This window comes from Aquarana catesbeiana, linkage group LG07 (genome assembly GCF_042186555.1).
Source record: "Aquarana catesbeiana isolate 2022-GZ linkage group LG07, ASM4218655v1, whole genome shotgun sequence".
NCBI lineage: Eukaryota > Metazoa > Chordata > Amphibia > Anura > Ranidae > Aquarana > Aquarana catesbeiana.
In genome coordinates this window covers 332,349,979-332,370,075 of record NC_133330.1, presented here as the reverse complement: position 1 = coordinate 332,370,075, position 20,097 = coordinate 332,349,979, and the positions used below count along the sequence as shown (strand labels likewise).

At 45.7% G+C, this 20,097-nt stretch overlaps 2 protein-coding genes across 7 annotated transcripts in view; one reads left to right on the top strand and one right to left on the bottom strand.

Annotated features, from left to right (window-relative positions):
* Positions 1-19,082, bottom strand: part of OMA1 (OMA1 zinc metallopeptidase) — a 142,158-nt gene extending 123,076 nt beyond the window's left edge. The window contains exons 1-2 of one of the 3 annotated variants that reach the window (XM_073593869.1): positions 18,817-19,082; positions 4,391-4,833 (exon numbers count right to left, since the gene is read on the bottom strand). In XM_073593869.1, the coding sequence (XP_073449970.1) occupies positions 4,391-4,815 (425 nt within the window). In that variant the 5' untranslated portion in view covers positions 4,816-4,833; positions 18,817-19,082. Of the gene's footprint in view, positions 1-4,390; positions 4,834-11,697; positions 11,978-18,816 lie in introns of those variants that run through there. The other 2 variants (XM_073593870.1, XM_073593868.1) reach the window with 2 other exon arrangements.
* Positions 12,494-20,097, top strand: part of MYSM1 (Myb like, SWIRM and MPN domains 1) — an 82,983-nt gene continuing 75,379 nt past the window's right edge. For 2 of the 4 annotated variants that reach the window (XM_073593865.1, XM_073593864.1), the window contains exons 1-2: positions 12,494-12,754; positions 16,000-16,078. In XM_073593865.1, the coding sequence (XP_073449966.1) occupies positions 12,696-12,754; positions 16,000-16,078 (138 nt within the window). In that variant the 5' untranslated portion in view covers positions 12,494-12,695. Of the gene's footprint in view, positions 12,755-15,999; positions 16,079-18,824; positions 18,876-20,097 lie in introns of those variants that run through there. The other 2 variants (XM_073593867.1, XM_073593866.1) reach the window with 2 other exon arrangements.

Below are 20,097 nucleotides of genomic sequence, written 5' to 3'. Positions count from 1 at the left end.
CTTTACTCTGATACCCCTAACTAAAATCTAGGGGAACAAATTGCCTTCAGAAGTCACCTAATTAGTAAATAGAGACCACCTGTGTGTAATTTAATCTCAGTATAAATATAGCTGTTCTGTGAAGCCCTCAGAGGTTTGTTAGAGATTCTTAGTGAACAAACAGCATCATGAAGGCCAAGGAACACACCAGACAGGTCAGGGATAAAGTTGTGAAGTTTAAAGCAGGGTTAGGTCATAAAAAAGTATACCAAGCTTTGAACATCTCACGGAGCTCTGTTCAATCCATCATCCGAAAATGGAAAGAGTATGGCACAACTGCAAACCTACCAAGACATGGCCGTCCACCTAAACTGACCGACCGGGCAAGGAGAGCATTCATCAGAGAAGAGCCAAGAGGTCCATGGTAACTCTGGAGGAGCTCCAGAGATCCACAGCTCAGGAGGGAGAATCTGTCCACAGGACAACTATTAGTCGTGTTCTCCACAAATCTGACCTTTATGGAAGAGTGACAAGAAGAAAGACATTGGTGAAAGAAAGTCATAAGAAGTCCTGTTTGCAGTTTGTGAGAAGCCATGTGGAGGACACAGCAAACATGTGGAAGAAGGTGCTCTGGTCAGATGAGACCAAAATTGAACTTTTTGGCCTAAAAACAAAACGCTATGTGTGGGGGAAAACTAACACTGCACATCACCCTGAACACACCATCCCCACTGTGAAACATGGTGGTGGCAGCATCATGTGGTGGGGATGCTTTTCTTCAGTAGGGACAGGGAAGATGGTCAGAGTTGATGGGAAGATAAATGGAGACAAATACAGGACGATCTTAGAAGAAAACCTGTTAGAGTCTGCAAAAGACTTGAGACTGGGGCGGAGGTTCACCTTCCAGCAGGACAACGACCCGAAACATACAGCCAGAGCTACAATGGAATGGTTTAGACCAAAGCATATTCATGTGTTAGAGTGGACCAAAGTCTAGACCTAAATCCAATTGAGAATCTGCGGCAAGACTTGAAAATTGCTGTTCACAGACGCTCTCCATCCAATCTGACAGAGCTTGAGCTATTTTGCAAAGAAGAAGAATGGGCAAAAATGTCCCTCTCTAGATGTGCAAAGCTGGTAGAGACATCCCCAAAAAGACTTGCAGCTGTAATTGCAGTGAAAGGCGGTTCTACAAAGTATTGACTCAGGGGGGCGCCATACAAATGTACCCCACACTTTTCACATATTTAGTTGTAAAAAAAAAAATTGAAAACCATTTATCATTTTCCTTCCACTTCACAATTATGTGCCACTTTGTGTTGGTTTATCAAATAAAATACCAATAAAATACATTTACGTTTTTGGTTGTAACATGACAAAATGTGGAGAATTTCAAGGGGTATGAATACTTTTTCAAGGCACTGTATGTTGCAGCCTGCATGAGTTTTATAAATGACCCCAATACTGCATTGTACCAGAAAAGCAAAAAAGGAGTCAGAATCAGTTGAATTTACTGACTACACAGAAAAATGTGTCCGAGTTTCCTCAAAAAAAAAAAAAAAAAAAAAAATGATATAGCCAAAAAAGCACATTATACCAATAAAAACTAACATATGTATCCCTCCATTTATCAGTCTCCATAATGCAAATGAGTGAGAGCCAATGCAACAGCTCCATCTAGTGTTCAAGCAATAAAAAACCTCACTTTCTAGTGGCGTCTTTTTTTTTTTACTTCGATTACTTTATCTGTAATCTTTTGATCAATTGGCTGCAGCTTCTGATCGGTGTATTCTGACAGCAGAGGGGTCCCCACTTTCAGAAGTCAGTGGCAAAGCAGGGAGGATCCCTCCATCCACCTCACTTGTGCGGATGGGGAAATCTGTGTTTTTTTTTTTTTTATCAATCAGCCCGCTGAAAAAACAATCCATGTGTAGCCAGTCTTAACGCAGAACTAAACTATAGCTGAGGACAACAAACTGAAAACGCTATTTAAATTTCTTTTTCACATTCAAAGTAAGCTCCCCCATGTCTCCATGTGTGATTCTGTTGAGAAATCACATTAAGAAAATACCCCCCTAGCATTTTTAACAGCAGACATATTGAGTAAGGGCAGATGATTCATGTAGCATTTACTCCCTGGAATCCATCTGCCCTTAGCTTGGGCATGCTGGCAGTAGAGTGTGCTTAGCTGAGAAAGTCCCTCCTCCTATATAGACTCCTGGGATGTATGACATCATTTTGGCCTAGGCCAGAAAGCAGGAAGTTACTGAAGAAAATTAAAAAAAAAAAAAGGGAAGAAAGAAAAATTAAAACAAGTAAATATAATATATCTTCCTATTCATTTACTAATGCTAGCAGCATAAGGATTAAAAATAGTTTGTGTAGATTGAGTGAAGTTGCGCTTAAATGATTCATTGTAAATATTGGAAAGGGTTTGGCCCCCCCAGGATCGCAGACTATCCCCCCCTATAAAAGCTAGGTGTTGGTCATATGATGCATTTGATTGCCCCCAGAATGTTCTACAAATAAGGCCGCAAGTGACCCGGATCAACCCCCAGTCACCCCTCTTTACCACCATCCAGACCCCCCCCCCTTTTCTCTTACTTTGCTAATTTCCCTCCTCTGTAATCTGACCAATCCAGGACTTTTTCACCCAAATCTATCTTATTTAGGTTTGTGAGATACTTGGGCGTCTGCATACATTTTGAGTTACATTTAAGAGACCACCATGATGAACTTTTGTAGTCTGATAACTGATCGGGGTTAATAATTGCTATTATATATTCAATATTGTTTTTAATTTACATTCCTTTATTTATATTTTTCCCCACATTTAGATACAGACTAAGATGCAAAAGTGACAGTACTGGGGCTGGGACAAAGTAAATAGCACTGCCAGTGCAAGAAAGTGAATAGAATTCTGGAATGCATCACTAGAGGGATCACCAGAAGGAGGAAGGAGGTTCTCTATATAGATCTTTATATCACTAGAGGGGTCACCAGCAGGAGGAAGGAGGTCCTGATTCCTCTATATAGATCTTTATATCACTAGAGGGATCACCAGCAGGAGGAAGGAGGTCCTGATTCCTCTATATAGATCTTTATATCACTAGAGGGGTCACCAGCAGGAGGAAGGAGGTCCTGATTCCTCTATATAGATCTTTATATCACTAGAGGGATCACCAGCAGGAGGAAGGAGGTCCTGATTCCTCTATATAGATCTTTATATCACTAGAGGGGTCACCAGCAGGAGGAAGGAGGTCCTGATTCCTCTATATAGATCTTTATATCACTAGAGGGGTCACCGGCAGGAGGAAGGAGGTCCTGATTTCATTATATAGATCTTTATATCACTAGAGGGATCACCAGCAGGAGAAGGAGGACCTGATTCCTCTATATAGATCTTTATATCACTAGAGGGATCACCAGCAGGAGGAAGGAGGTCCTGATTCCTCTATATAGATCTCTTTACCACTAGAGGAGTCACCAGCAGGAGGAAGGAGGTCCTGATTCCTCTATATAGATCTTTATATCACTAGAGGGGTCACCAGCAGGAGGAAGGAGGTCCTGATTCCTCTATATAGATCTTTATATCACTAGAGGGGTCACCGGCAGGAGGAAGGAGGTCCTGATTTCATTATATAGATCTTTATATCACTAGAGGGATCACCAGCAGGAGAAGGAGGACCTGATTCCTCTATATAGATCTTTATATCACTAGAGGGATCACCAGCAGGAGGAAGGAGGTCCTGATTCCTCTATATAGATCTCTTTACCACTAGAGGAGTCACCAGCAGGAGGAAGGAGGTCCTGATTCCTCTATATAGATCTTTATATCACTAGAGGGATCATTAGCAGGAGGAAGGAGGTCCTGATTCCTCTATATAGATCTTTATATCACTAGAGGGATCATTAGCAGGAGGAAGGAGGTCCTGATTCCTCTATATAGATCTTTATATCACTAGAGGGATCATTAGCAGGAGGAAGGAGGTCCTGATTCCTCTATATCGATCTTTATATCACTAGAGAGATCACTAGCAGGAGGTCCCGATTCCTCCATATAAATCTTTATATCACTAGAGGGATCTCCAGCAGGAGGAAGGAGGTCCTGATTCCTTTATCTACAGTAGATCTTTACATCACTAGAGAGGTCACCAGCAGGAGACGGAGGTCCTGATTCCTCTATATAGATCTTTATATCACTAGAGGGGTCACCAGCGGGAGGAAGGAGGTCCTGATTCCTTTATCTACAGTAGATCTTTATATCACTAGAGGGGTCACCATTCGAATTAAGCATTTAGTACAGGAGAGGAGCCTGTACAGCTGTGCAAAACTGAGGGGAAGGCTTGAGGTCAGATTTAAAAATCCTAAAGACACAACATTAATAAAAGACAGAATTAAAATATCTAACCTGCCCAGGATGATGGCAAACAATTTCTGGAGGGGTTTGATAAGGATCCACACATGTGGTGGTAACAGGACATTCAAGCGGGCTGAGGTATGGATGGTGTTGGTACACAAAATGAGGTTCTGGGGTGCAAGGATAGTCTGTGGCAATCTGGAGATGATCGCGGAGCACCGAACGTTATCATGCAGTAATGGGCTTCGATGTCCATCAGTTTTTCTGCAGCCGGTGTGAAATCTGGAGGACAGGGGTGACGTCTGAGGTCTGTGGTTGATAAAAGTCCGATGGTTTTCTGTCGGTGAGCTCTTCCGGTGTGTGGAGAGAATGTCTGTGCTCAAGGGGCATCTATGGGGGATTATTCTAGAGGGGGTCAGTCTGTGCACCAATAAAATCTTCTGCTGGGACATGCAGAGGCGACGGGCGAACTCCATCGTATCGTTTTATTCTTCCTGGGAAAGAATAACAAAGATAAATGCAGTGATGGGAAAGATTCCGATGTGTTCTCATACACTGGGCTGGACTGATCTGAATAGCTCAGCATTCTCTAGAAAGAGCTAAAAAGCTTCACTATATAAATAACCAATTCTGTGTTTGAGAGACTGATGTGAATGGCTCAGTGATCTCTGTACAGCTCTGCGGTATATGTCAGAGCTAAAGTGCTTTGAAAAAGTATTCATACCCCTTGAAATTTTCCACATTTGGTCATGTTACAACCAAAAACATAAATGTATTTTATTGGGATTTTATGTGATGGACCAACACAAAGTGGCACATAATTGTGAAGTGGAAGGAAAATGATAAATGGTTTTTAAAACTGTTTACAAATAAATATGTGAAAAGTGTGGGGTACATTTGTATGGCGCCCCCCGGAGTCAATACTTTGTAGAACCGCCTTTCACTGCAATTACAGCTGCAAGTCTTTTTGGAGATGTCTCTACCAGCTTTGCACATCTAGAGAGGGACATTTTTGCCCATTCTTCTTTGCAAAATATCTCAAGATCTGTCAGATTGGATGGAGAGCGTCTGTGAACAGCAATTTTCAAGTCTTGCCACAGATTCTCAATTGTATTTAGGTCTGGACTTTGACTGGTCCATTCTAACACATGAATATGCTTTGATCTAAACCATTCCATCGTAGCTCTGGCTGTATGTTTGGGATCGTTGTCCTGCTGGAAGGTGAACCTCCTCCCCAGTCTCAAGTCTGTTGCAGACTCTTAACAGGTTTTCTTCTAAGATTGTCCTGTATTTGGCTCCATCCATCTTCCCATCAACTCTGACCAGCTTCCCTGTCCCTACTGAAGAAAAGCATCCCCACAACATGATGCTGCCACCACCATGTTTCACAGTGGGGATGGTGTGTTCAGGGGGATGTGCAGTGTTAGTTTTCCACCACACATAGAGTTTTGCTTTTAGGCCAAAAAGTTCAATTTTGGTCTCATCTGACCAGAGCACCTTCTTCCACATGTTTGCTGTGTCCCCCACATGGCTTCTCACAAACTGTAAACAGGACTTCTTATAAGTTTCTTTCAACAATGTCTTTCTTCTTATCACTCTTCCATAAAGGGCAGATTTGTGGAGAACACGACTAATAGTTGTCCTGTGGACAGATTCTCCCACCTGAGCTGTGGATCTCTGCAGCTCCTCCAGAGTTTAGGTGGACGGCCATGTCTTGGTAGGTTTGTAGTTGTGCCATACTCTTTCCATTTTCGGATGGTGGATTGAACAGAGCTCCGTGAGATGTTCAAAGCTTGGGATATTTTTTATAACCTAACCCTGCTTTAACCACTTAAGGACCGGAAACGATTTGCCCCATTAATGACCAGGTAATTTTTTGCAATACGGCACTACATCGCTTTAACTGACAAATGCGCGGTCGTGCGACGTTGTACCCAAACAAAATCGATGTCCTTTTTTCCCACAAATAGAGCTTTCTTTTGGTGGTATTTTATCACCTCTGCGGTTTTTATTTTTTGCACTATAAACAAAAAAGATCAACAATTTTGAAAAATAAAAAAAAATGTTTTTAATTTTTGCTATAATAAAAAAAAAAAAACAAAAAAAAACAAAAAAAAACAAAAAAAAAAGAACAACTACATTTCTTCATCAGTTTAGGCCAATATGTATTCTTCTACATATTTTTGTTAAAATATAATATATATATTTTCAATAATCCTATATTGATTGGTTTGCGCAAAAGTTATAGCGTCTACAAAATAGGGGATAGATTTATGGCATTTTTATAAATTTTTGTTTACTAGTAACAGCGGCGACCTGCGGATTTTAGCGGGACTGCAACATTGCGGAGGACAGATCGGACACTTTTGAAACATTTTTGGAATCATTGACATTTATACAGCGATCAGTGCTAAAAAAAATGCACTGATTACTGTGTAAATGTCACTTGCAGGGAAGTGTGAAAGGGGCCTTAGGGGTATCAGAGTAAAGGGGGCTTAATACAAATGTACGCCACACTTTTCACATATTTGTAAAAAAATGTTGAAAACCATTTATCATTTTCCTTCCACTTCACAATTATGTGCCACTTTGTGTTGGTCGATCACATAAAATCCCAATAAAATACATTTACGTTTTTGGGTGTAACATGACAAAATGTGGAAAATTTCAAGGGGTATGAATACTTTTTCAAGGCACTGTATGTCAGAGCGATATAAAATGTTCTAAAGCATTAACGTTTTTTTACTTTAATGCATTCTATGTAAAAAACCTTCTGTGCTGCATGATCCCCTCAGACCCCCCCCCCTTTTCTTACCTGAGCCCGATCCGATCCAGTGATGTGCACGAGAGCAGTGGCACTTGCCGCTGTCTCCCTCTTCATTGGGCAGATTGACAGCAACGGGAGTCAATAGCTCCCCCTGCTGTCAATCAAATGCTGTGGCCAGGGGGCTGTGTGTCAATAGATGCAGACAGGGCGGCTTGGGAGTGAGCACACACACGGGTGCCCCCAACTCATGGAAAGCGGCTATCTGTGGGGGGCATACCCTGAAGAGGAAGGGCCTGGATTGACGGCGGGAGGCACCCCAGAACAAGGGGGTTGGGCCTGCTCTGTGCAAAAATATTGGACAGGGCAGGTAAGTATAGGCATGTTTTTTATCATTATTAAAATAACAAAGGGAAAGTTTATTATCACTTTAAACACTGATGTGCCTGGCTCAGTGTTCTCTGTACAGCACCGCGGTATATGTCAGAGCTATATAAATGTATAATAATAATAATAATAATAGTGTGTGACTGTGGGGGGGGGGGGCATTGGAGCGTAAGCTCTTCTGGTACCGAGACTGATGTGACTGGCTCAGTGTTCTCTGTACATCACTGCAGTATATGTCAGAGCTACAGTTAGGTCCATATATATTTGGGCACAATTTTCATACTCTTGGCTCCGTATGCCACCAGAATAAAATAAAAACAAAACAATCCAAATGAATTTGAAGTGCAGACTTTCAGCTTTAATTCAAGGGGCTGAACATAACATATCAAAAGTACAAAATTTTAGAACCTGCAACCATTTTTATACACAGCCCCCCCCCCCCCCGTTGTTAGGGGCTCAAATGTCATTGGGCAAATGAATATAATCACAAATAAAATGTTCATTTGTAATATTTTGTTGAGAATCCTTTACTGGCAATGACTACCTCAAGTCTGGAACCCATGGACATCACCAAAGACTGGACTTCCTCCTTTCTGATGCTTTGCCAGTCTTCAGTTCTTTGTTTGTGGCTCTTTCTGCCTTTAGTTTTGCCTTCAGCGGGTGAAAGGCTCAATTGGGATCAGGTGATTGACTCAGGCATTGCAGAATATTCCACTTCTTTTCCTTCAAAAGCTCCTAGGTTGCTTTTGCAGTGTGTTTTGGATCATTGTCCAACTGTACTGTGAAGCGTCGTCCAATCAACTTTGCTGCATTTGGCTGAATCTGGGCTGACAGTATATCTCTAAACACTGCAGAATTCATCCGGCTGCTGTCACATCATCTATAACCACCAATGACCCAGTGCCACTGGAAGCCATGCATGTCAATGCCATCACACTGCCAGATCCACCATGTGACCATAGATGATGTTGTGTGCTTTGGATCATGAGCTGTTCCAAGCCTTCTCCACACTTTTTCCTTCCCGTCATTCTGGTACAGATTAATCTTAGTTTCATCCATCCAAAGATTGCTTTTCCAGAACTGGTCTGGCTTTTTTAGATGTTTTTTTGGCAAAGTCTAATCTGGCTTTACTATTCTTCAGGCTTATGAATGGTTTGCACCTTGTGGTGAACCCTCTGTATTTGCTCTCGTGAAGTCTTCTCTTGATTGTGGACTTTGACTATGATACGTCCAACCTTCCTGGAGAGTGTCCTTCACTTGTCTGGATGTTGTGAATGGGTTTTTCTTGACCATAGAGAGGATCCTGCGATCATCCACCACTGTTGTCTTCCGTGGACATCCAGGCCTTTTTATGTTGCTGATCTCATGTTGCGTTCTCCTTACCTCAGAATGTACCAAACTGTTAACGTGGCCACTCCTAATGTTGCTGCTATCTCTCTGATGGATTTGTTTTGTTTTTGAAGCCTTACAATGGCCTGTTTCACTTGCATGGACAGCTCCTTTGAACCCATGATGTAGGTTCACAGCAATAGATTCCAAATACCACAAACACGAACGTAGTGACGTACTACAAGGAATTTCAGCTCTCGAACGCCACCCTTTAGGCCCCTTCTGCTAATTTCGTGTTTGGTGAGCATCAATTCTGAGCATGCGTGTTTTACTAGCCTGACATCCAACATTTGTTGGCCGAAAACAGGACAATTGTCAAAAGGCGCGTCAACAGACAATCCCCTGCCAACAATCGTACCGTGTGTACGAGGCTTTAGAATCATCTCCAGACCTTTTATCTGCCCAAGACCCCTTTTTACACTGAGCCGCCCTGGGCGTCGGCGGTAAAACGGCGCTAAAAACGTTGTTTTAGAGGCGCTATTTTTGGCCGCTAGCGGGGCAGTTTTAACGCCCGCTAGCGGCCGAAAAGGGTTAAATCTGCCGCTGCCCCATTATTTTCAATGGGCAGAAGCGGCGTATTCACCGCTCCTCCGCTGCTGCAAAGAAGCTGCTGGCAGGACTTTTTGTGACGCCCTGCCAGCGCAGCGCCCCAGTGTGAACGCACTCGGGCTTTCACACTGGGTTTGCAGGCGAGGCTTTTTTTCAGGCGCTATTTTTAGCGCTGTGGCGCCTTAAAAAACGCCTCCAGTATGAAAGGGGTCTAATTAATGAAGAATTAACGAAGGAGTAGCCCACACCTGGCTGCGAAACAGTTTTTGATCAAATACTTTTGGTCCCTTGAAAAAAGGGGGGTGGCTATTCTTAAAGAGGAGTTCCACCCAGGGGGTCCAGTAAAAAAAAAAAAATTTAAAGTCAGCAGCTACAAATTCTGCAGCTGCTGACTTTTAATTGGACACTTACCTGTCCCTGGGTCCAGCGATGCGGGGGATCGAAGCCCCGCTCATCCTCCCCCCCTCCGTTCAGCGGCGCCGGCATTGCTACTGTGGGCGCCGGGCTGTGGCTTCACAGCCTGGCACCCACTGCGCATGCGCGAGCGGCGCCGCGCGCCGTGATTGGCCGCTCAGTCACCTGGGGCCTGTAATGGGTCCCAGATGATTGACAGGAGGGAAGGAGCAGAGCGGAGCCCTTCCTGTGCCGAGGGGGAAGTGATGTCACCAGCCCAGGCACTGGAAGGAGGCAGACTACGAGGGACCCCCTAGCAACAGGCATTTAGAGGTAAGTTAAAAAAAAAAAAATATCCAAATTTTTTTTTGTTTTTTTAGGATTTTTCATGTATTTTTGTTTTTTTGGGTGGAACCCCACTTTAAGAGCTGTAATTCCTAAACCCTTCCTCTGATTTGGATGAACATACCCTCAAATTACACCTGAGGGTGTGCACCTTCAGCTCACATCCATTATAGAACTATAGATTGAGTATGTTTTGGTAAATACCTGAAAAAAAATCTAAAATTGTGCCTGTGTCCAAATATATATGGACCTAACTGTATATAAAATGTATAATAATAATAATAGTGTGTGACTGTAGGAGGACATTAGAGTGTAAGCTCCTCTGGTACAGAGACTGATGTGTTTGGCTCAGGGTTCTCTGTACAGCACTGTGGTATATGTCAGAGCTTTATAAATGTATTATAATAATATTAATAATAATAATAATAATAATAATGTGTGACTTTGGTAGGACATTAGAGTGTAAGCTCCTATGGTGCAATATATTACAACTAAGTAATAAAGTGTGACTTTGTGCACTTCAAATAAAGTTGTAATTAAGGATGAGCTCCGGCGTGTTCGCAAGCTGCACGTGCCGAGCCCGCCAGGAAGTCGGCACTGCACAGCGCTAATCACAGGCAGTGAGACATTTCCTGATGTGCGGCTGCAGAGATCGTGAAATGTGTCACTGCCTGTGATTAGCGATGTGCAGTGTCGACTTCCTGGTGGGCTCTGCACGTGCAGCTTGCGAACACGACGGAGCTCATCCTTAATTACAACTTTATTTGAAGTGCACAAAGTCACACTTGATTCATGTCCCTGCACAGCAGGGAGGTGCATTGTGCGGCTGTGCGGTGCCATCCGGTGCTCTGCAATAACATGCAGCGCGTCTTCCTGTGCAGAATACAGCCAGTCACCACATTCTGGGTGGACAAGCCCTAAAGCCACCTCTAAAAACTTAGCAGCACACACAATGCTAAGACCAATCACCTGCTTTAGGGGCCGGTCCTGTGCGATTCCTTTGTGATTCAGTGTGGTTGCGATTCAAACGAATGGGCTGAAATTGCACAAAAAGTAGCGCATGCACTACTTTAAAAAAAAAAAAACACATCACCGCATGGTGGTGCAGCATTTACAGGGTAAAAGCAGGCAGTGAGGAGGTGACAGATCACCTCCCAGCCGCCTGTCAACTACCCTATGAAGAGCGACTTATCGCAGATCGCTTTTCAGAGGAGCGGCAAGCCACTTATAGTGAATGGCCGTCCAACGCATTGAACACAGAGCCCTGACTTACCTCACAATCCACTGCCCGGCTCCGGAGTGCGCAGAACAGCGTATCGGAGTCAGACGACCTCTACTGTTCCCTGACACCATCTGGAAAAGTCAAAGCTAAAACTTGGATGAATCGATCTCTTCATCGGCCCACCCGGACACTTACAATCACTTACCTGTGACAGGGGTCAGCAAACAACTGACTGGAACTTGTAGTAGCAACCCCCCCCCCCATTGCACAGTTGTGACACAATGTTCCTGATTGGCCTCCAGTACTCACCACAAGCATTGGGGGCAATTTGGGGTCACGTGCTCCTCTGTAACTGCCCCAAGTCAGGAGCTGCCCCCTCGACCCACCACGTCCCCATCAGGAAATACAGCTCAGCATGCCCTGGAGAAACGATCTGACACAACAGAGCGCCGCCATCTTGGTACACCCACCTCTTCAGACTCTCTTAAAAATTTTAATATCAGTTCCACTTTGTAGATTTCCATATACTATAATTAAGTAGATAAGCTCACTCGATTGCTGAAATTAGTTGGCACATTCAAAACGGGATTTGGTGTAGCAAGATGTCCGCTGCGCGCCTTCTTGCAGTAGGTGTGATGAGGCCGAGTGTAAGGTGTACCAAGATGTCCGCTGCCGGCTTCTTCCTGTAGGTGTGATGAGGTCGAGTGTAAGGTGTAGCAAGATGTCCGCTGCTCGCCTTCTTACTGTTGGTGTGATGAGGTCGAGTGTAAGGTGTACCAAGATGTCCGCTGCGCGCCTTCTTACTGTTGGCGTGATGAGGTCGAGTGTAAGGTGTACCAAGATGGACGCCGCCGACTTCTGACCACAGGCTTTGCCGCTGCTTTCAACGTTTTAGTATCAATATTGCCTTACAGATTTCAACATACTGTATTTAAGTACATACGCTCAATCTACTGCTAAAATGAGTATGAACTTCAAGATTTGGATGGGTGTCTCAAGATGTCCGCTGTCGGGTCGCCTACTCTGACGAAACACATGCTGAGAGCAGGGTGTACCAAGATGGTCGCCGCAGCCTTCTGACTGCATGTTTTGCGGTGTGCAGGGTGTATCAAGATGGCCGCTGCTTAGTACACCCACGACCTGTGGGTGTACTAAGATGGCTAAACGAGAGTTTTGATTGGCTGGGGGGTTGGTGTGATGAATTTCGGTGGCGTGTGAGGCCCGGGGTACCGCATTCCGGTGCTTAGCCGGCCCACCCCCTTCCCCGGGGCCCCCACAGGTGATCAAGGAACCCCCTTCCAGGCAAGATGGCGGAGGAGGCAGATGTGGACATTGAGGGGGATGGGGCAGCAGAGTGCAGCCAGAGGTGAGCACCGACCATGAGTCTCATTATTATAATTATATATAATGTCCTGTAATGGATGGAAGATGAGCTACAAAGACAGTATGGAGTGTCCCATACAATGACAATATGATGGTGGTCACCGCTGGCCCCTCCTCCGGTCTGTGCGGCGTAGTGCCGCGTCTCGGAGTGCCGCCATTTTGTCTTAGGGCGCCATTAACATCTCCGAGTTCCAGAAACGCGCATTTCCACACACGTGCGTTTCCAGAACGCACGAAAAACGTATATGTTAATGGCGCCCTAAACTCTGGAAAACGAATGCGTTTTTCGCCATATAGAAAAACCAAAACGCGTAAAAAAAGCTCAGTGGGCCACCTTGCCGCACATAGGGGCAGCCCATTGATTTCAATGCGTGTCACTGGAAAAATGTGCAAAAGCGCACATAACCAGTGCATTTCAAATCAATGGGTGTGAATGGGGCCCAGAGTCGCCCCCCCGGCATCTTACGCCTGGCACGGCTCCGCCTCCCTCTGTGATGTCACATGACGCCATGGCTTCTGTTCCTGTCAGGAGTTTGAAGACCGTTGGCTGACACTTATGCTGCACACGCCCCGGGGTCGCCGGAGAGCGTAACTGGGAGCCTTCCAAATACTCCATACTGAATGGCCGAGGGGTGGGCAGAAGAGGCGTCCACCTTGGGCACTTCAGCAGGAGGGGGAACACAAAGGTCAGGATTAAAGATGAAGTCCAATCAGCTGGGGGCCGAGTCATTCGCCACCACACATGTAAACAAAGGGGCGGGATGACGTCCGTGCCCTTATATAGAAAGATGACCATATTTAATCAGCGTCATTAGCATGTAAACAAAGGGGCGGGATGTTAGTGCCATCAGTGTCCTTATATGGACATAGGATCATATTTAGTCACTGGCCTTGGCATGCAAACAAAGGGGTGGGATACCGGTGACGTCAGTACCCTTATATAGAAAGATGCCCATATTTAGTCAGTCATTGGCATGTAAACAAAGGGGTGGGATACCAGTGACGTCAGTGCCCTTATATAGAAAGATGCCCATATTTAGTCAGTCATTGGCATGAAAACAATGGGGCGGGATGTTAGTGACATCAGTGTCCTTATGTGTACATAGGCCCATATTTAGTCATGTCATTGGCATGTACACAAAGGGGCAGGAGGCTGGTGATGTCGGTGCCCTTTTATATAGAAAGATGCCCATTGTGACGTTACGTCCCACACTCCGCTTGAGTGCTTTAGTCATATACCGCTTCCTCCCAGTCTGAATACAGATATAAGATATTCCAACCATTAACAACCACAAAACAAGGCAATACTCGTTGCTGAACATGGACTGTTTATTGAAAACACAGGTAATACTCTGGACAATCCCCCCCCACCTGCATTCCGGGTGGGGTAGACTGTCCAATCAGCAGTGAGAGCTGTTGGAGGAACTCGCCCCCACCAATCTCACAGCTAATCTACATATACATCCCATAATATCCAAGGCAGACAGACATAATAGAACATTGGAATACAGCAATACCCCAAACGACCCAGCAAAGAGTACACAACAAAATGAGAATATATATATATATATACACGCGCACACACAACATTCCAGTGTGGCTTTACAGTGAGTCCGATTAGTATCCAGCTCAGACTGGATTTCTCGGTCACCCTGTGCCCCTATTAGAGACACAGGGTGACAAGTTTTTCCCAACCACCCCAAGGGATTCTGGGTTCCACGTCCCCCCCCTCGCCCAAAGTGACTCCGTCACATCCATGTTTAGTCATGTCGTTAGCATGTAAACAAAGGGGTGGGAAGTCTTTAACATCAGTGCCCTTATATAGAAAGATGCCCATATTTAGTCATGTCATTAGCGTGTAAACAAAGGGGCCGGATGTTAGTGCCATCAGTGTCCTTATGTGGACATAGGCCCATATTTAGTTGCTGATGTCAGTGCCCTTATAGAGAAAGATGCCCATATTTAGTGATGTCATTAGCATGTAAACAAAGGGGTGGAATGCTGGTGATGTCAGTGTCCTTATGTGGATACACGCACATATTTTAATCAGTGTCACTGACACGTAAACTAAGGGGCGGGATGTTAGTGACATCAGTGCCTTTTTTCCAGAATCATGCCCATATTTACTCATTAGTCAATGGTACATAAACAAAGGAGTGGGATGCCGGTGTCCTTTTTGGGAAACGTGGCCATATTATTCAATGACATTGACCTGTAAACAAAGGGGCGGGATGCTGGCGATGTCAGTGCCCCTATACAGAGAGATATACCCATACTGAGTCAATGTCATTGACATGTAAACAAAGGTGAACAATGCTGGTGACATCCATATCATGTGGACATATGCCCATATTTAGTTGATGAGATTGGCATTTAAACAATGGGGTGGGATGCTGGTGACGTTGGTGCCCTTATATGGACACATACCCTATTTTAATCAATGTTACTGACTCATTAACTTGGGAGCAGACTGTTAGTCACCTGGGTGCCCTTATATGGACATATACTCATATTTAGTCAATGAGCGTGGCATGTAAACAAAGGGGTGGGATGTTGGTGACATCAGTCAATGTCATTGACATGTAAACAAAGGTGAACAATGCTGGTGACATCCATATCATGTGGACATATGCCCATATTTAGTCAATGAGCTTGGCATGTAAACAAAGGGGTGGGATGGTGGTGACATCAGTTCCCTTATGTGGGCACATGCTCATATTTAGTCAATGACATAGACGTGTAAACAAAGGGGCAGGATGCCGGGGACTTCAGTGTCCTTATACAGAAACCTGCCCTTATTTAAATCAATGCCATTGGCACGTAAACAAAGAGGTGAGATGCCAGTGACATCAGTGTCCTATAGAAACGTTCCCATATTTTGTCAATGTCATTGAGTAAATATGGGTATGTGTCCATATAGGGCCACTGACGTCACCTCCACCCCACCCCTTTGTTTACGCATGTTGCGGGGGAGATGAATAAAGCGCCCCACAGCTGATTGGACTAGAAAATAGCGCAACTTTTTTCTTTTTTTGGCCAATGCCTGAGCTCATCTCTAGTCAGGACCTGCATCCTGTACTGCTGAGGACCCGAGGTAGTTCACAGCTCATGGGGGAGGGAGCTTTGGTCTTTTTGCCTTTTTGTTATTGTCCTAACACGGGTGATTGTAAAAGGTTATGACAACAAAGAAAGAAAAGATATAATGTGTTTATTTTTTTTTCCTTACAGGAAGTACGAGGAGCTGAGCTCTGGGTTTGTTCCCGATCACTATCTGGATTCCGTGTGGAAGAGCAATGATGACCTCACTGTGAGTCCATCAGGGCTGATTTACTAAGGGAGTAGAGACTGTTCACTTGTTGGTAAATATGGGCAGCCCCCCCCCAGCAATATTTTCTAGTCCAGTCATCTGTGAGCTGGGTCATTCATCTCCTAGCAGCACATGTAAACAAAAGGGTGGGATGTTAGTGATGTCAGTTGCCTTATATAGACATATGCCCATATTTAGTCAATGACATTGAGACGTAAACAAAGAGGTGGGATGCTAGTGACATCAGTGCCCTTATATGGACACGTGCCCATATTTAGTCATTGACATTGAGATGTAAACAAAGGGGCGGAATGCTAGTGATGTCAGTTGCCTTATATGGACACGTGCTGATATTTAGTCAATGACATTGAAACTTTAACAAAGGGGTGAGATGTTGGTGAGTTCATTGACTATGGGTATGTGTCCATATAAGGGCATTGACGTCACCAGCATCCCACCCCTTTGTTTATGTGTGGTGGGGTATGACCCGGCCCACAGCTGATTGGATCAGAAAATAGCACAGCTTTCACGTTTGGATAGAGATGAGTTTGTGGGACTCCCAAGATCATCTCTACTATCTTACAGCACTGGGGTCCTCAGGTCATATTCCACCCAGGATACATGGAGTGTGCTTGTGTGGGTTCCCTCCCACACTCCAGAGAACTACAGGTAGGTTTATTGGCCCCTCTCCTTGGATTGTTGAAAGCTCCTTGAGTGCAGGGACTGATGTAAGTGTACAGCAGGGCTCAAAATTTCAAGTCCTGAGCTACTAGCCAGGCCTTAAGAGTTGCTCGCCACCAGTTGCCCCACCCAACCCCTAATTCCACCCCTAAACACGCCCTCGTAAATTATCATATTTTATCCAGATCATACAGGGATATGATTATTGCCTGTCCATATTCACCTCACTCAAAGTCCCAGGGCGACTGTTGTGTTCCCATCATACAGGGGTATGTCATGATCAGAAATGCCCCCCCAGCTCTCACCAATGCCCCCCCCCCCAGCTCTCTATAACAAATGCCCCCCTCCCCACCAATTCTCACAAATGCCCCTCCCCCCAGCTCTCACAAATGTCCCCCGACTCTCTCACCATGCCACCCCTCCAGCTCTCACAAATTCCCCCCAGCTCTCTCACCTCTCACAAATGCCCCCCCCACAGCTCTCACGAACGGCCCCCAGCTCTCTCACCAATGCCCCCCCCCCCCAGCTCTCTAACCTCTCACAAATGCCCCCCCCCCCCAGCTCTCTCACCTCTCACAAATGCCCCCCCACCCCTCCCCCGGCTCTCTCACTTCTCACAAATTCCCACTCTCGCCTCTTACAAATGCCCCCCCCCCCCCAGCTCTCTCACCAATGCAGCCCCCCCCCCCCCCAACTCTTTCACCAATGCCTTGACACCCCCCCCCCAACCCTCACCAATGTCTGCATTGAGGAGGGGGAGCAGAGATTGCCGGGACGGTTGGGGGTATTCCCCTGGCATGGGCCGGGCACCTCTTCTCCTCCCTCAGCATGATCCTGGCTGCCTCTACTTCTGCCTGCTCCACTCGCCCTCCACTTATTTCCACTCGCCTAATGTGATCCGGTGAGTGGGAATGTTGAGAGCTGGTGTGCAGTATGTAAAGTGCTGTGCATATCATTGGTGCTGTATAAAAACCTGTAATCAATAGAGAACACATCTTCACTTTATTTGCTAACATTCATTATTCAGAATGCAGAGTCTCTGCTCTTTTATTAGGTGAACTCTATTACTGCTGGGGTGTGGCTGTGTTTTATTTTGATATTTGCATATTTTTTTATATTAAAGGTATTTATATAGCTCTGGCCATTTACATACTGTACATTTCACATCATCAGTCTCTGTCACCCAGGAGCTTACAGTCTAAGCTCTCTACCTTACTTAGATAAATTAGGGACAACTTAGACAGGAGCCAATCAACCTACCAGTATGACTTTCAGAGTGTGGGAGGAAACCGGAGTACCCGGAGGAAACCCACACAGGCACATAGAGGACCTGCAAACTTCATGCAGATCGTGTCCTGGTCGGGATTTAAACCAAGGACCGCAATGCTTCAAGGCAGAAGTACTAACCACTAAGTTCTATTTTCTTTTCTCGGACATCACGGGACACAGAGCCACAGTAATTACTGATGGGTTATAGGGTATCACTAGGTATTGGACACTGGTCACACCCTAATCAGGAAGTTCAACCCCCTATATAACCCCTCCCCTTCCAGGGATACCTCAGTTTTTACACCAGTGTCTTAGGTGATGGACGTGTAAAGATGTCCTGTGCTGAAGCTCCAAAAGGAATATTCTAAGATCCTATACTGGGGCAAGCCAGGCGACCGGATCCATTCAAAGTGTCTTTTCATGGCCGAATTGGATGGTACCCGGGCCTCGTGTCCAAAGAAACGAGGTTTTACCTGTAACGCTTCTCTTTTTAGAGAGCTGGACCCGCGGATCAGAAAATGGCTTTAAACTTCCTAATTTCTGGCGAGGTGCTTTACAGGCCCAGAACTGAAGGATCCCCCTACTGATGGGGGCCCCAGTCTCTGACGGTTTTTCCACAAACGGAGCCCACCGTGAGAGGTGAAGATTGGGTCTGTGTAAACTGAACCCTGCGGCCTGGATAAGGTAAGAGGAGATTCCACAGAATTTTAATTCTAGTGGCTTTTCTCCTTTAAGGTGAATGCATGCTGTGCCTATTGTGACCACCGGGGGCTGCCAAGAGCACAAACCTTTTCATGTTTGATCTGTCTCAGCGTCCGCTGCATTAGCTCTTCCTCCAGCTCCAAAGGTAGATGGTGGGGGGTTTTCTCTGCTGGGATGGTTCCCCCAGGCTAGGGAAAGGCTCAGGTATGCTGTAAGGCGGGTGAGACCGCACTGTCACAGCCGCTGCCGCCACCGAAGCCGCATTGCGATGCAGGGCCCATCACTGCCGGCCTCCTCCTTATTCCCCCAACCCCAGCCTCCCTTCAGGCTTGTCAGAAAGGGTCGGCTCGCGCGGGAAGCGCTCGTTTTTCAAAAACGAGGGGGGGGAAGGGGGGGCGGGGCGTCAGCACAGCGTCAGCGTGCCCAGACGCCCACAGTGCCAGAAAGCATGGCCATTTAAAGCACACTGTACAGGTGCTCTGAGCTTTGGAGAGACACAGAGCTGACAGTTGTATGTAAGGTGGGACACAGGCATTCCCCTAGGCTGCATTTACTAAAGAACACCGGACTGGGCATTTGGTAGCAAGGCTTTTAGCCAGACTACATCGCTCAGCAGTCAGTGTTCGCTTTTGATACCTCACACCTTGTTGCTTTGCACTATGGGTAGAAGAGGTTCAAGCACCCCAAGAACCAGAGACACTAGGGGGTCTCGTTCAGGTTCTGAGGACCCCCTGTCTGCTACACCATCCCCTCCTGAGGGACCAGGGGCAGCTGGACAGGGAGAGCCATTGGGGTTAGGGGCTACATCTGCTGCCGGCACTTCAGCCCCTGTGTACATTACACAAGAAGTTTTTTCCTCAACCATTTCTGGATTAGAGAAAAAGCTAATGGCCGCGATTACATCTTCACGCAGTGAAAGAAAACGCACAAGGCCTTCCTCTGCTTCCCAAGACCCTCAGTCAGAGGAGCTCTGGGATAAAGGAGATGAATCCCTTTCAGAGGATCGGGATGGGACAGATGATTCCTCTTCGGAGGATTCAGGTGGAGAGCGACCCTCTGCGACTTCCCAAGAGGAGAAAGTCTTAGTGCAGATCCTCACTGGTTTGGTCCGCTCCACATTTAAGTTGTCCCTACCTGAAACTACTACAGAAACCTCTTCTGCTTTGGGGTCACTGAAACCTTTCCAAGCAGCACATGCTTTTCCTGTTCATAATTTACTTGAAAAGCTGCTTTATTCTGAGTGGGATCACCCAGATAAGCGATTTCTTCCGCCGAAAAAGTTTTCTACACTTTATCCTATGGAAGAAAAGTTTATTAAGAGGTGGGGAATACCGGCCATTGATGCGGCCATTTCCTCTGTAAATAGT